General features: G+C 42.3%; 1 protein-coding gene across 1 annotated transcript in view; it reads right to left on the bottom strand.

Annotated features, from left to right (window-relative positions):
- The window catches only part of SH3D19 (SH3 domain containing 19), a 189,896-nt gene that overhangs the window by 35,112 nt on the left and 137,141 nt on the right, over positions 1-17,643 (bottom strand). The window contains 2 exon segments of the mRNA XM_062199504.1: positions 45-157; positions 4,615-4,722. Of these exon segments, the coding sequence (XP_062055488.1) occupies positions 45-157; positions 4,615-4,722 (221 nt within the window).

The following is a 17,643-nucleotide window of genomic DNA, read 5'->3' as shown; positions in this document are numbered from 1 at the left end:
ATAGCTTGATCCTCAAGTTAATACAATCTATTATGAGCACTTACCAAATTTCTAGTTTTGTCAACATTACTAGGTTTTCCACAAACTGTACTGTAAGTGTTTCCAATAGGTTTTTCAGCGGGGAGAGGAGGTGGGCTTTGTGGGTCCTCATGTAAACCTGGGGAAAAAAAAGCAGTGGTTCATCAATAATGTCTAGTCTTTGGGATTCCAAAGAATGAAATGACTGCCATTTGGTTTTTTAGGAAATAACTATCATAAACAATCCATACAAAGGATAATTAAGCAAATGAAGAGTTCCCAGCAAACTTCAGAAAATTGATTAGTAAGTCAACATCAGTTAACTGTATGTTTTACAGAGAGTGAAAATAATACTAAATAATTGTAACAGGGGCTGGTGCTGTAGTGTAACGGGTAAAGCCATGGCCTGCAGCACCAGTATCCCATATGGTGCCAGTTTGCATCCCAGTTGCTCTGCTTCCGACTCAGCTCTCTGCCAATGTTCCTAGGAAAGCAGTGGGAGACGGCCCAAGTACTGGGGCTCCTGCACCCACGAGGAAGATCCAAATGAAGCTCCTGGCTCCTGGCTTTGGCCTGACCCAACCCTGGCTGTTATGGACACTTGGGCAGTGAACCAGCAGATGGAAGATCGATCTCTCCTTCTCTCTCTCTCTGCCCCTCTGCCTCTCCTCTGTAACTGACTTTCAAATAAACAAATACATCTTAAAAGAAAATCACAACAGCAAACAGCAGTTGTTGAGAACCTTCTATATGCCAGGCACTGAATTTCAGCATTCAAAAGTTGCACACTTAATGCCTAGGCACTTCCACTTATACCCTTTTCTCCAACATCTAGCTGATAGATTTGTCACACATAATTGTTAGTCACACATGGAGGTTTAAACCTAAATATTAATTAATTAGATGAAATAAAATTAAACTCTCAGTGTTATAGCTGCACCAGCTACGTGTCAAGTCCTTAGCAGCCACTGTGGCTGGAGGCTATCATTTTAGAAAGCAAAGACATGGAACATTTTCCATTTTTGTAAAAAGTTCTACACTAGACAATAACCTAGTTACATTACAGACAGAAAAAAAAAAAAAAAGCTGAGAATAAAAGAAATAAGCTACCCATCCCAGGTCTTTACTGCTATTAATTGTCAGATTCAGAGTTTTAGACCCAAAAGCCTGTGTTCCTTGTAAGAAGGCACAATGCTGTTGCTGCTTTTTTTTAAAAAAAAATTTTATAGATTATTTACTAGAGAGGTAGAGTTACAGATAGAGAGAGGGAGAGACAGAAAGAAAGCCCTTCCATCCACTGGTTTACTCCCTAAATGGCTGCGATGGCCAGAGCTGGGCCAACCCGAAGCCAGGAGCCAGGAGCTTCTTCTGGGTCTCTCACTTGCGTGCGGGGGCCCAAGCACTTGGACCATTTTCTACTGCTTTCCCAGGCCATAGCAGAGAGTTGGATCAGAAGAGGAGCAGCTGGGACTTGACACGGTGCCCATATGGGATGCCAGTGCTGTAGGCAGAGACTTAGCCACTATGCCATAGCGCCAGCCACCCCCCTTTTTTTCTTTTTAAAGATTTAATTTTTTTGGTCAGAATTAGAAAAGAGAAAGAGAGAGACAGAGGAAGAGAGAGAGGGGAAACAGAAAGAGAGACCTTCCATCTGCTGGTTAACTCCCCTGATGGTACAATGTCCTGCACTGGACCAGGAGCTTCACACAGGTCTCCTGTGTGAGTGGAAGGGGCCCAAATACTCGAGTCATCCTGTCCTGCTTTTCCCAGGCCATTGGCAGGGAAATGATTGGAAGTGGTGCAGCCAGGACATGAACTGGCACCATATGGGATGCCGGCATCACAGGCAGCAGGGTTGCCCACTAAGCCACAACACTGGCTCCGGCACACTGCTTCTTAATTCAAGCCTCTACCATTCAAAAATATTTAAATGTATTTTCTAATTCATTAGATCCAGATTAATCGACTTAATTACACTCATTAAAAACAAGCAATACCTTTACATGCACTCCACATCCTTATCTAGCAAATGCACCCCCAACTTATTAAAAAATAGGAACAAGGATGACCAGATTTAATTAGTAACAGCTAATACAAACACATGTGCAACAATACTTGGAGAGTGGACCACTGTGGCACTACTGAAGGAGGCCAAAGCTGCCTGTTCCAGTGTTTGCTTCAGGTATTAAAAGGAAATGGGAATTACTTTTTCAAATGAACACTTTGTACTTCCATTCACATGAAAAACCTATAACAAGAGGATGATTTATCAGGTTTCTGTTTTATCCACAGACAGGAAACTACACTCAAAGGAAGAAAAATACCAGGTCAGCTACCAGGTAAACTATGATTGAGAGAAAGGCAAGCCTTCTTAGCGAGAGGCAGGGCTGCTCTGGGAATTAAGACACACACAGGAGTACCCAACTCAGTCTCCATCTTGAGGACTGCTCTGTGCTGAAGTTTCCTCATTCTCACAAGGATATAATACTGTCTTGACAAATATTTACAAGTGCATAGTAGTATGAGAGCTGTGTGGAGCTGGGCTGCTGGCAGGAAGGGCCACGTGGAGTGACTGGGATGGTTATGCATGGGCTGTGGAGGCAGTTTTCCAGTTTTAAATAATGTGGCCAGAGAAGGCCTCACTGAGAAAAAGCAGCACTTGAGTGAACACTTGAAGGAATGGTGAGGGAGGGAGCAATGCAGTATCTGGGACAAGGATTTCCTAGGCAGAAGACACAGATTCCAAGGGGGAAGTAGCTGACCCGTTCAAAGATCAAGGGCTTTTGCACCACAAAGCTGGTCTTCCCCTCCCTTGTCCATTCCATGTTCCTCAGACACTAAAAAATAGTGTTCTTTTTCCTTCACAGCATGTGACTACTTCGTAACTACAATTTCAAAAATTCTGGAGAACTAATTAAGGTGTGGACAGAAATGACTGTCTAGGAACCACTTCAATCCTCCTGCATTTACCAGCAGACTTCTTTTTAACAGTTCCTGGAGCTGTGTCAGAATAATGATTCAAGGTGCTTCCTCAGTATATCCTTTTCAGATCTATTAATCCAGTTTACAGGTGTCCAGGAAAGTAAATGTAGCAGGCGCGAAACTGCTTAGCCTGAGAAAGGTCCGCTTACAAGGTAGGTCCTTGCTTGGCTGCCATTTGGGAACTTGGATTTGGGGACAGTTCCACCATTCCTAGAACTGACAGAAGAATACTGCTCATGTTCAACAGCTGTTTTTTTCCTGAGCTTCTGGAATTAGGTACATGTCAGAATTTCTAAGGGTGCCTATATAAGACACCCCCAATGAAAAGTCTGCTTGAAAATATTTCACAACTCATTACTAGGGAATTTAAATATGTCTGTGTGACTCCACCAACAGAGATTCTTGGAACCATGTACTCAGACTTACCTCCAGACTTCAAGGTAACAGTACACAGGCAAACAACCCAATGAGCTATCATGTTATTAATCAGTAGGCTGTATGACACTGTCAAAAGGAATATGCCATCTGTTTGTTAAACTAACACTACACTATAACCTCCTAAGAAATAAGAACCAACTAGAATTTGGTACCCGACTTTTTCTCCTCATTCTCCACAGCAACTCAGTTCAGTCTTCTTGCTGCTTAGTTACAAGACATCCACTAACAATAAAACTGTCAAGAAGAGACTAAAACCAGTATGATCCCTTTGGTAGTGCCTTATTAAAAATCCAAACCCCTAAGTTACAGGGTATGCCTACAACACAGTTGTCATCAGTGATGTTATCTGTTATAATACAAACGTCATCAGTGAAATACCGGGACATTTGCTTTGTTGTTGGGACAAATGGAACAGGCAGAATCTCTTACTAGACAAAGCATGCATCCAACTGGGCTATGCAAAGGTACTGCATATATAAATGATGTCAGACACCCATTCGGAAAGTTGTATGATCACTCTGGGTAATGCCAGAAGTACACTGGAAGCCACCATGTGCAAACACACACACTTTACTCATACATTTTAATAAACACAGAAGATTAAAGTAAACATTTCTAACCGTTTGGCTTTTCCTTTATATTACCAAGTTTCTTTCTGAAGTACTTATTAAGGCTTCCATAGAATTTCACTTACAGTATTATTTAAAGCATCGAGTAAAAAAGTATATAAAAATGCAGTGTTACTGCAAATTTTAAAAGTATTTTTATGGTTATATATATATTTATATTTAAACCTTTTGGTTACTGCACTTCACACAAAACTATAGATTATTCTAACTGAATAATGTGCTCCTGACAGACACACACAACTTTCTATTCTATTAGGTTCAGTTACTTTCCCACCACATCTTTACTAAAAGCATGAACCAGTGTTCTGAGTTTCTCAGTCTCTCACTATTCTCTGCCTAAAGACAATATGAAAGAAAAATGAAATCCAAATTTACTGTACTAATTCCCCAGGGAATTATGGAAAACACAAGCTTGCTTTCAATGTCCTTGACTGTGAATATTAATAAATGACATAGTTTCAGAAGCAGGCAATGATAAATACGCATACATTTCTCCCAGGCTCTTGGAGAAGTAAATAAAGAAGGCAGTGAGAGAGGGAGCACTTACATTTTCCCGGTTTGGCTGGAATTCGAATTACAGTGGGTTTCCTGGCGGTTGCTGGTTGAATTGCTCTTTCTTTTGTTGGTTCTGTTTTTGTGGGGAGTTGAAAGGGATCTAATGAAAAACATAGTTTATTTTGCATGTTTTAGTTAACAGAGACTCAAACAAAAAACCTCATTCATAATTTAAGAGTCATATTTTTCATGCCCCAGGGAAAACTATTCATGGATAAACAAAATCTCAGTTTGCAGAGACAAAAACAAAGTTGGAGCTCATAAAAAGAAATAATTTAGTACTCTGTAAATAATTCATATGGCTTTTCTTCTGCTCTGATGAGAGACATCCAGGATGCTCCTGAATTATGTAGAAGCTATCTTTTAGGGGAGCATATCATTTCATAAACGTCCACCTAAAAAACCAGGGGCAACTCAAGAGGAGGCAGTTTTTCCTCACATCTTAAGCCGCCCCGACCCCCAGGAGGGAAGGACTGACTCCTCTTCCCTACAACTCTGTGCCCGAGTGGAATATTTACCCATAGGTCTCACCAAGAGGCCTCATCCTCCCAAGTACCATGCTTGGCAGTCTTGGATTTATGGTTTAGTAAAACTATACTTTAATAACGTGAAAATAAGAAAAGCTTTATTTTAGAAATAAAGATATCTCCCTTCCAATATTTAATTTTGGGCAAGGATACATAGCACATCTTGATGTTTACCCATTTATATGAAACAGACAGCATGCAACTAAGGAAAAAACTTGAAATAAAAGCCCAACTATAAAACTTTTTTGTTGTAACTAAAACAAGTTTTTCTTTAACATAAATGTCTTTTTCAAAAAGTCCACCTGAACTTACAAAATTACATAGAAGCAGTAGGTTACAGTGCTCCACAGCACACTGAGCCAACACCAGTTACCAATAATGCATTACACAGTGTACGAAGAACTGGAAGGGAGGAGCAGGGAGACCCCAAGCATACAGAAGACACACGAAGTGGGAATGCTAATTCCCTGACTTGATCAGTTTATGTGTGTGGGAATACATTATAGCACCCCACTGAAAATCTACAAATATTTTAAGTTAGCAAAATATCTGTAATAGATACTGTATACAGCCATGAGGCTGTATTTGCCTTTTATCAACAAAAGACAAATGAATATATTATAATTCTGCACCTGTCCTGCAGATCTTGCCTATAAGGAGATACCCCTTATAGTGTGCATACTATAGCTCCTGTGATGGACAGCATTCACATTTTGCCTGTTACAAGCTGCAGTCCAACAGTTTCTTTTGCTGACCACATCTTTGCAGGATATAGGAAGAACTGAGCTGAGAAAAAGAAGCTCTTTCTGCGACCCAATATTCCCTTCCTCTTTACCCAGCTCTCAAGCAACCAAAGCATCTTGTATCATGCCAAAGGCAACATTAGACACTCACATGTTTGTGTTTCTCACATACTGGATGGGCAGTTAAGATGGTATAATAATGCACTCCTATCACAGTTTCTTTCTTTCTTTCTTTCTTTCTTTCTTTCTTTCTTTTTTTTTTTTGAAAGGCAGAGTGGACAGTGAGAGAGAGAGACAGAAAGGTCTTCCTTTTCCATTGGTTCACCCCCCAAGGGCCGCTGCAGCCTGCGCACCGCGCTGATCCGAAGGCAGGAGCCAGGTGCTTCTCCTGGTCTCCCATGGGGTGCAGGGCCCAAGCACTTGGGCCATCCTCCACTGCACTCCCTGGCCACAGCAGAGAGCTGGACAGGAAGAGGGGCAACCGGGACAGAATCCAGCGCCCCGACTGGGACTAGAACCCGGTGTGCCGGCGCCGCAGGAGGAGGATTAGCCTAGTGAGCCGCGGTGCAGGCCCACAGTTTCTTTTCTATCACCTAAGCAGAAGTCTCAGATGGCTTGCTAACTAAAATAATTATTATAAAACTACTCAGAGGAAAAAAAATATTAGATGACTCCTCTATGGAAATCTAATAGCACATGAGTGAGATGACTCCTAAGTTCAGAAAACCAATTCAAGTTTATCAAAAGAATATCATCAAATTTACAATAAGATTATTGTAATAGTAGCACAACTTTTCCCCACTGTAACCTATCTCCCTCCCAAAACAAAGTTCTGCTTTTTAATCAAATAATCAGATTCCTTGAGCTAATTCCTTATTATTATAGCCTTACTTTTTAGCTTCTGAGTAATACTTCTGATATAACCAGAAACTTTTAACATATAAAATAGCAAAAAAAAAATCTTTTCGCCCCACTAACAGTAATTATTGTCTAAAATTTTGTCAGAGGAGGGTGTTGTGGCATAGTGCTGAGCCACCACTCAGGACACCCACATCCTGTGATGGAGTACTTGTTCAAATTCCAGCTCCTCTGCTTCCAATCTAGCTCCCTGCTAATGTGCCTAGATGCAGATGGCAGCTCAAGTGCTTGGGTCTCTGCTACCCTTATGGGAGATCTGTATGGAATTCCTGGTTCCAACCTGGCTCAACTCCACTTGATGCCACTATCTGGGGACTGATCCACTAGATGGAAGATAGGTGTCTGTCTCGCTGCCTTTAAAATATATAAATTCATGGCTATAAAATAAAATTGTTCTATAAATATTACATGCATTAGATATTTTGAAAAAGAAAATTGAATAATTTTTTATCAATTTTTTGTAATCTACTTTTTTTTGCTTTTGCTCAATATTGACTAGGTACTTACTACACATCAAACACTATTCTAGATGCTAGGAATATATTCATCAACAAAGTAAAGGACTGTGCGTTTTTGAACCCTGCAGTCCTGCAGGGAGACGGAGACAGTACATATTAAACAGAAGAGGTAAGTAATTCATGATGGTGTATTAGAAGGTGAGAGGCACAACTGAGGAAGGACAAAAGAGAGAAAACAGGAACAGGTGTGGGCAGAGTGAAGCAGGCTGCAGCATGAAACAGGAGTGCAGTGGTGAGAGGAAGACCCCACTATGGACACTGCTTGCATCTTTCCAACACTGGCACTCCATGTATTCCAGTAGTTCTTCCAACTTGAATAATGTACTTCTGGTATTTAGGAAACAGCAGCGCCAATGGGTAAAAACGAATAGGTGCACTTAAATTAAAGCTCATTGTTGCAAACATTACTGAATCTGAATTCTCCAAACAGGTCAGCTCTCTGGAGTAACATTAGCTCAAATGAAAGAATTTGAACACCTCATATAATTTTGATGTTATTCAGGCACAGAAATATACATTGCCTTGAGTACTTTCTCCTGTTCATTTCTCTCCCTATCACCCATGGCCCCTGCTCTGCCTCCTTGGCTTGGCTGAAACACACGACATCCATAGTCACCAGTCCCTTCCCCTGCTGTTGCAGCGACATGACTTTGTCTCCCACTTCCTGCCCACCCTCACCCACCTACCCCCCAAACATGGCTACTGTGCCCCATGCTGTCAGGTTCTCTCAGGGCTCTGTTTTCTGCTGGGAAAACCAAAACTTCAAGAAAGATTTCAAGGCTAATAGCTGTTCACTGTGCTCTACCTTTCAAGTGGCGTTTCTGTTTTAACAGCTGTTTGTGGGACTTAGCCTCTGTTGGTTGCTGGTATCTGCTTTAGTTAATGATGTTTTTGGGTGGGTGTGGAGGGGGAGGAAAATTTTAAGCATGGAATGACTTAAATTGTTTCCTAACTCAAATTAAATTCTGGGCCAGTGTGCCACCTACACATTCTTTTACATTCCAAGAATGGACAAGGGGCACGGGGAAAGGAGAAAAGAGGCCAGTCAGCACTGCCGAGGGGCACGGGGCAGGGGCTTCCAATATGTGATTGCTGTTGGAGGAAACAGCCCCAAATCCTGCATGTGGATAGGCATGTTTCATCTACTATGTAGGAGGGTCCAATAATTTTTTCTTAACCAAAGTAGTACAGGTGTAACTTATACACAAAGTATTCAAAATATCCTAGCTACCCACTCTTCCTTTTTTCCTGGTATTTTCTTTTTAATATCATTAGCTGCTCTTTAATAACTAGAACTCAGAACATGTGTAATTATTGTCCTATACATGTCTTGGGGGGGGGGGTGGGTTTCTTCTTTCTCATACAGTGAGGCAAGAAGTCTTAGTGTTCCCCCATTGCAGGCTGCTTGGCAGGCATGGTCTGTTTGATGATCTCGCCCAGCAGTGCTCACTGTGTAAGCATGGCACCTGCCTCTCTGTGTGTTGTCTGAGTTGTGATCCACTGGAGTGCAGATGGGTAGTGAGGACAAACAACATTGCTTCAATGAGAAGGTGGTGCCAGAGGCCTGTTTTACATGTTGCTGATGGTGTGCAAGCCTTTCCCTAGTGACATGAAATGTAAGAGGATAACATATAGAGCAGGGATAGCACTTCTTGTCTGGGAACTCGAGGCACTGCCAGGGAGGAGATGGATCATTTTGGTACTAATTAAACCGTTTCAAGCCCATAACCTTTGACCCAGTAGTCCCATGTTTGGAAATGGATTCTTTAGAAATAAAACCATTAGTAATGTTTATGGGAGTATTTACTGCAGCATTTTTAGTAATGGCATAAAAACCTTCCCCAAACTAAAAACAATTTTAATGTTCACCAGTAGGGGAAACACTGAATGAACTCTGATATACCAGGGAATATTAGGCAAGCATAAAGAAACAGGAGTGGGACTTTATTATTACCTGAAGAAGTTGATAAATCTCATTGCTGGTGGAAAAAAGCACCCTGCTCACTAGTAGGTATGATAGGATGAGCACTTTTTGAAGAGGAGGGTAAGCTGGAATGTTGGCATGCTCTGGTAAGGCAAGCCCAAAGGTGTAGATGGGAGCATACTTGCTCACAGTTTACTGCAGGGGGGTGTGGATGGGCTGGGAGAGATTTATTTATTTATTTATTTATTTTTTGACAGAGTTAGACAGTGAGAGAGAGACAGAGAGAAAGGTCTTCCTTTTCCGTTGGTTCACCCCCCAATGGCCGCCGCGGCCGGCATACCGCGCTGATCCGAAGGCAGGAGCCAGGTGCTTCTCCTGGTCTCCCATGGGGTGCAGGGCCCAAGCACTTGGGCCATCCTCCACTGCCTTCCTAGGCCACAGCAGAAAGCTGGACTGGAAGAGGAGCAACCGGGACAGAACCCGGTGCCCCAACCGGAACTAGAACCCGGGGTACCAGCACCGCAGGCAGAGGATTAGCCTAGTGAGTGCTGGCCTATTTTTTCATTTTTAACCATGATCACTGAATTATTAGACTTGTTACAACAAAGACATATTACTTTTGTAACAAAAAATTAAAATAATTTTATTTTAGAGTTATCCTTTATTTTATGTAAATGTGGCCAGTACAGATTTAATTTTTAGGAAAACTATATTTTATTTTTTAAAAGATTTATTTGGGGGCTGGTATTATGATACAATGTATTAAGCTGCCACTTGAAATGCCAGCATTCCATATTTCAGCAATGGTTCAAGTCCTGGAAGCTCTACTTCTGATCCAGCTCCCTGTTAATGTGCCTGGGAAGGGAGCAGAAAATGGCTCGAGTACTTGGGCTCCTGCCACCCACGTGGAAGCCTATAAGAAGCTCTTGGCTCCTGGTATTGGCCTGGCTCAGCCCTGGTTGTTTCCTGCCACCTGAGGAACAAACCAGTGGCTGGAAGATCTCTCTGTAACTCTGCCTTTCAAATAAATAAATCTTTAAGAAACAGAAGACTTAGCTGAAACATCTTTGCTGAAGAAATCAAAACAAAGTACTTAAAAATAAGAGGGAAATATTTTAGTTCATTTTTTAAGGCAAACATGGCCATAAAATAACTAGAGAAATAAAAAATTCTTTTAAAGATTTGATTTAAAAGGAAATAATGGCAGATGTTTTTGAATTTATCAAGAAAATATTTTATTTATATAAAGGGAAAATGTCATGTATGAATTTATCTAATTTAAGTATATCTAATCAATAATAATTAGCTTCTGGTTGTAACTGTGAGTCATATAACTGTTTGGAAAAATCATGATTAGCTGTTTTTAAAATTTCTACTCAATTCCAAGGCTGAGGACCATTGAGGGGGGTTCTTATTTTGTGGCAAGGATGATAAGGGACAACTATCTCAGGTTCTTTCAATTATTTTAACAATTATTTTTTACTTGTTATTTTATTATTTATTTAATAAAGGTGATTAACGGTTTTGTTACAGGTACGCCTTTTACATGATCTGCAGTTCAAAATGGACCAAAGGTATACAGCGAAACCAGATCCCCCACCCTCTCCTGTCAGCCAGTTCCCTCATAAAGACAACCTTTGTTTCCAACTTATTATGTATCTTTCCAAACACATTAGACGCACTGTAGAACTTTTAACACAAACAGCTAAAATCCCATTCATAATATTTTGTATCCCATTTTCACCTAATAATTTTTTGGGGATTGGTGTATAATAGGAGATAATAGATCTGATTCTTTTTTAATTATCACACAATACTCACTGTAAGGACACATCATAATTAATTCAAGTAGTCCACTGAGGTCCACTTCTGACATTCTATGCAAATCAATAATATGGAGCCCTTGAAATTCTACAAATTGGGGCTGGTGCTGTGGTACAGTGGTTTAAAGCCCTGGTCTGTGGTGCTGGCATCCCATATGGGCATCGGTTTGAGTCCCAGCTGCTCTACTTCCAATTCAGCTCTGCTATGGCCTGGGAGGACAGTGGAGGGTGGCCCAAGTGCTTGGACCCCTGCACTCATGTGGGAGATTAGGGGGAAGCTCCTGATTCCTGGCTTCAGATCAGCCCACTCCAGCCACTGTGGTCATCTGGGGAGTGAACTAGTGGATGGAAGATCTCTCTCTCTCTGCCTCTGCCTCTCTGTAACTCTGCCTTTCAAATAAATAAATGAGTTAAAAAAAAAGAGAGAGTGATTCTGCAAATTATACTTAAAATCGTACATACATGAGCTAACAGGCTATTTTCACAGACTACATCAGATTCTAAGAGTTCTGTGCTCTGCAAAGGGGTAGGAAGCTTGCTGCCATAATTCTATTACAGACTGTCTGCTCTTGCTCCTACAAAAAAAACCACAAAAAACAAAAACAAACAAACAAAAAAAAAAAACAGAGCATCGCAAGAAGAGTTTCCTATCCAAATATATGGCAAGTTAAAGACATTTTTCTCTACATTTATTTGCACTGTTTATTCTGTCTACCTTGCAGCCTCTCATTCCACTCCAATTATTCTACATCTGTTGCCAAATAAGCAGGCCCCTTTACACCTATATCCGCATGGTCTTCATTACTGGGTTGAGAAAAACACTGATGATAGATAAAGCAGTTTTCCACCCATTACCTGTCTCTAATAATATGCTTGTCATCATAATTAGTTTCGCCATCCCTGGCTTTTCTGTCATTTCTTTCCCTTGAGTTCTGTTAATAACAGAAATTGGCTGCTAAACTATTATTCTAGTCTGTGTAATGGGGCTGACAGCAGAAGCACTCTGCTTTTTTTGACATCTGGGTATGATTTCTAAAGGTGTGAAGTGGAACTGCTAATACTTCACAGCTCCATTACACTATCCTGGAAGGCATTCTACCCAAGAAAAGAATCCAATATTAAATTGCCTGTTTTATGAGTTTTCCCTTAATAATTTTTCTAATCTTTATAATGTTTTCATAGCTTCAGTATTTTCTGATTTCTACTTCCTAAGATTAATATGGCAACTTCATTTTATGAACACTATTTTATTAGATTTTCTTTATTTTTTGAAGGAAAAGGGAAATAGAAAGATGTATTTGTGAGTTCCTCCCCTTTCTCTTGTGTTCCTCTCCCAATTTCTGCCTGATGCCTGGATGACTGGGCAAGGCTTCACAAACAGACCATCAATCTTTATTTACAAGGATAATGATACTGAAACACCATAGCAAAAATCACAAAGTCCCAAATCACTAAATAAACAAAAACCCGGCCGGCGCCGCGGCTCACTAGGCTAATCCTCCGCCTTGCGGCGCCGGCACACCGGGTTCTAGTCCCGGTCGGGGCACCGATCCTGTCCCGGTTGCCCCTCTTCCAGGCCAGCTCTCTGCTGTGGCCAGGGAGTGCAGTGGAGGATGGCCCAAGTCGTTGGGCCCTGCACCCCATGGGAGACCAGGAAAAGCACCTGGCTCCTGCCATCGGAACAGCGCGGTGCGCTGGCCGCAGCGCGCCTACCGCGGCGGCCATTGGAGGGTGAACCAACGGCAAAAGGAAGACCTTTCTCTCTGTCTCTCTCTCTCACTGTCCACTCTGCCTGTAAAAAATAAAAAAAAAAAAATAAAAAAAAAAAAAATAAAAATAAACAAAAACCCCTCCACATGTAAAGGAGTCCTAAGATGATCCTAAAAGACTTTGGAAGGCAATAGCAGAGAAGCAACAAGGACCAGTGTGTACTCTAAAAAATCCCTTAGGTAGTCACGGAATGGAAGATGGCAGGTCTGAGTGAGTTCAATTTTGAAAGCCGCTGCAGTAATCTGAACATAAAGGCCTAAATAAGGGGTGTAGTACAAGGAGACTTGGAATGGAGATCAGGCAGAAGAACTGTTCAGAAGGTAAAACCAGCAGGATAGGTAACTAATTGCATATGATGGCAGAGATGCAATCACAAACCCCTGGGGTGGGTATCTGGTGTAGTGGTTAGGAGGCCGTTTGAAATGCTCATATCCCATACTGGAGCACCTGAGTGGGACTCCCATTATGCTCCCAATTTCAGCTTCCTGCGAATATGTACCCTGGGAGGCAGCAGGTGAATGCTCAAGTGGCTGACATTCTGCCAGCCATGGATGAGACCTAGACTAGATTCCTGGCTCCGGCCTGGCCTAGCCCCAGCTGCTGTGAGCATGAAGCAGTAGATGGAAATATGCTTGCTCTCTGTCTCTCAAATAAAATACATAAATAAATAAATTTTAAAAAGATAAGACCCTCCCCCCCAAAATAACTACCTTACTATGTTTTAGGCAATATGATAAGGCTTTCTTGTATCCTGACATTTAACCTAGCAATGTCCTCCATGAGTCTTGTTATTACCATGTCTTATAGATGAGAAAACTGAGGCACTGGGAGGTTAATTAAACTGATCAAGGTCTATGGTCATTGTGGTAGACCCTGGCAGGCTCCAAAACCAACAGCTAGCTACTGTGGGGCATGGTAAGGAGACAAACATCGGAAGAGGAGCAGATCTAGAAACACAAAAAAAGTATTTGATTCAGCACTATGCCACAGTCAAGAGCAATGGCTAAAGTCAGACAGGGCAAGAAAATTATACATTCTGCCAAAAGACTGCCCAAATAATTAAATGTTGTGCAATGATGTGGCAGAAATTAAACAAACAAACAAACAAAAATAGAAAAGGCTGAGTATGAAAGATGAAATTATATTCATGTTGAGTATATATTGTTGACTTTCCTTTTTGAAGATGAGCATAATTATTCTGTAGTTATCTGCCTGATGATATAAGATAAATTCTTAGGGGTTGGCACTGTGGTGCAGAAGTTAGTTAAGCTGCTGCCTGTAATGCTGGCATCTCATATGGGCACCAGTTTGAGTCCTGGATGCTCCACTTCTTATCCAGTTCCCTTCTAATGAGCCTGGGAAAGCAGTGGAAGATGGCCCAAGTCCTTGGGCTCCTGCACGCACATGGGAGATCTAGAAGAAGCTCCTGGCTCTGGCCTGGCCCAGCCCCTGCCAATGGGGCCATTTGGGGAGTGAACCAGTGGATAAATGATCTCTTTCTTTCTGATTCTCTTCCTTTCAAGTAAATAAATTTTTTTAAAAAGATTTATTTACTTATTTGAAAGGCATAGTTACACAGAGAAGGAGAGGCCGATAGAGAGAGGTCTTCCATCCACTGTTCACTCCCCAATTGGCCATAACGGCTGGAGCTGTGCTGATCTGAAACCAGGAGCCAGGAGCTTCCTCCAGTTCTTCCCACGTGGGTGCAGGGGCCCAAGGAATTGAGCCATCTACCACTGCTTTCCCAGGCCACAGCAGAGAGTGGTATTGGAAGTGGAACAGCCGGGTTTGAACCCGTGCCCATATAGGATGCTGGCTCCACAGGCGGCGGCTTTACCCACTACGCCACGGCTCTGGCCCCTAAATTTTTTTTTTTTAAAATAAATTCCTAGCAATTATTAACCAAGTTGCCACATCCACAGAATCCAGCAGGTTCTATAAAAGGTGATATTTCTTTGGCTTGCACTGTTTCCACCCCTTACAGCTTGCCACTATTGGATTTATTCATCCCTATCCTTCTCTCAAGCTTGTAACACCAAAAAGGTTTAAACAAGAAAATCATATTAGTAAAGAAAAAATTTTAAAATGTTGCCTGGTTTAAGGATTCATGAAAATGTTGGGTAGCAACATGATAAGGCGAAAAATAACCCAGATTTAGAATTACAAGCCTGTATGAATCCTGGCTTGGAAAATTGTTAGTCTTATGACACTTACGAGTTATTGCTCAGCCTCATTTTCTTATCTACAAACTGAGGCCAGTGATGTCTAACAGAGGGCTGTTGTAGGTGTCAAAAAAAATAACAGATGGCTGAGTATCTAGCACATCATTAGGAACATTGCAGAAGCTCTGTATACTCTAACGCTTTCCTCTCCCCCTTTATGGATAAGAGTTAATCTTTTAGTTTATATGCAATTGCTGGTAGCAATCTTGTACATTTAACAAATATTTAAAATGTCTGCTATATTTAAAATACACCTGTGCTGAATTCGATTTAAGATTTATTTATTTATTTGAGAGGCAGAGTTATAGGCAGAGAGGGAGAGACAGAGAGAGAGATCTTTCATCTACTGGTTCACTCCCCAAATGGCCACAATGGCCGGAGCTGGGCCGATTGGAAACCAGGAGCCAGGAGCTCCTTCTGGGTCTCCCAGAGGGGTGGAGAGGCCCAAGCACTTGGACCATCTTCCACTGTCTTCTCAGATCATTAGCAGGAAGCTGTATCGAAACTGGAACAGCCAGGACTCAAATTTGTGTACATATGGGATTCGGGCACTGCAGTTGGAGGCATAACCTACAACACCATGGTGCTGGCCCCTAAATCTGATTTTAAAATCAGAGTATGTACCATTATTATGCATATTGAACATTTATAAAATGATAGTTAACTTCTTAAACTACTATTAAGTTTATATGTTCACAAATTCCACCCAAATAAGAAAACAGCATTAAAAGGAATCTTGTCACTGACAAGTAGAGCTTAGTTTGGCAAATTAAAGATACAGTGTGAAAAAAGAACATAATCTCCACCTCTTAAGAAACTTAATTGTCCTGATCTTGGCAGGAAACGTACAACTGCTGTAGTTTATTTATAAAAATTTGCATTCCCAAGGGAAGATGCTCTGTGAAATTACAGAAAAACATTTTGCAACATATGGCTGAATCTTCATTCCTTGCATTGCTCTTGTAGGGGTACTCCCTCTGGTCCCTCTCCTAGCATCTCCAGTTGCAGGTGCTTCAATCCAGGTAACCCCTTCGGGGCCACTGACTTTTCATCTATGAACAGCTTCTTCTGCATCCTCCTAATGTTATGTCCTCCCAGCCTCCCAGGTTTTTTTTTTTTTTGGACAGGCAGAGTGGAGAGTGAGAGTGAGAGTGAGAGAGAGAGAGAGAGAGAGAGAGAAAGGTCTTCCTTTTTGCCGTTGGTTCACCCTCCAATGGCCGCTGCGGCCGGCGCATCGTGCTGATCCAAAGCCAGGAGCCAGGTGCTTCTCCTGGTCTCCCATGCGGGTGCAGGGCCCAAAGACTTGGGCCATCCTCCACTGCCTTCCCGGGCCATAGCAGAGAGCTGGCCTGGAAGAGGGGCAACCGGGATAGAATCCGGTGCCCTGACCGGGACTAGAACCCAGTGTGCTGGCGCCGCAAGGCGGAGGATTAGCCTGTTAAGCCATGGCACTGGCCCAGGGTTCTTTCAATGTGAAGCCTGAACTTCCCCCCACCAGAGCAAGGAAGCTGGTGCTACAACCTAGCTTAGTCCCTGGCCTACCAGCTGACTTCTGGCTCATCTGTCAGTAATCAGTGTGTGCTTCTCCCTCTTTTCTTCTGCCTCCATCTCTCTCACTCCATATTTTTCCTTCTCCCTCTGTCTCCACTTCCCACCCAGCTCCATGTCTGTTTTTTAAATTTAATGTTATTGTATCTATTTATTTGAAAGGCAGAGGTACAGAGAGACAGAAAGAGAGATCTCCACTGGCTAGTCTTACTCCTCAAATGGCCATAATGACTGGGACTGGGCCAGGCCCTAAGCCAGTAGCAGAGAACTCCTTCCAGGTCTTCTACATCACTGGCAGGGGCCCAACCACCTGGGCCATCTTCTGCTGCTTTCCCAGATGTATTAGGAGGGAACCAGCGCTCACACAGGATACTGGTGTTGCAGGGCGAAACACCAGCCCCAGCACCACGTTTCTTAATGGCTCTTGTGGATTTAGGGCAGAATGGTGACTGCAGAAGCCTAAATAAGCAGGGACGCTGTGCTAGGAAGATGCCCTGCAGCTGGCTCCCAGGAAACACAACCTTTCAAACTCAAACTAAGGCCGCGCTAAGGGCAAGTGAATATCTACAACGGCTTAAAGGAGTGCACTTTATGACTCAGGGCCACTGTAGGAAGAATGATTACTGAGTTCACTGTTTGTCTCTACCTACATATAGATTAATATTCTGTGTGGGTGTGAGTGTAGGAATGTAGGAATGTAGCAATGTAACACATCTCCCTATTCAATGATTCAGTCTGTTAGGTATTACCAGATTTTGATTTTCAGTGAATTATTCTTTTTTGATTTTTTCTTTTTTTTGACAGGCAGAGTGGACAGTGAGAGAGAGACAGAGAGAAAGGTCTTCCTTTGCCCTTGGTTCACCCTCCAATGGCTGCCGTGGCTGGTGCGCCGCGCTGATCCAAAGGCAGGAGCCAGGTGCTTCTCCTGGTCTCCCATGGGGTGCAGGGCCCGAGCACTTGAGCCATCCTCCACTGCACTCCCGGGCCACAGCAGAGAGCTGGCCTGGAAGAGGGGCAACCAGGACAGA

This window comes from Lepus europaeus, chromosome 8 (assembly GCF_033115175.1).
Source record: "Lepus europaeus isolate LE1 chromosome 8, mLepTim1.pri, whole genome shotgun sequence".
In the NCBI taxonomy this organism is placed as follows: domain Eukaryota; kingdom Metazoa; phylum Chordata; class Mammalia; order Lagomorpha; family Leporidae; genus Lepus; species Lepus europaeus.
The sequence above is the reverse complement of the archived record's forward strand: the minus strand, read 5'-3'. Positions and strand labels throughout refer to the sequence as shown.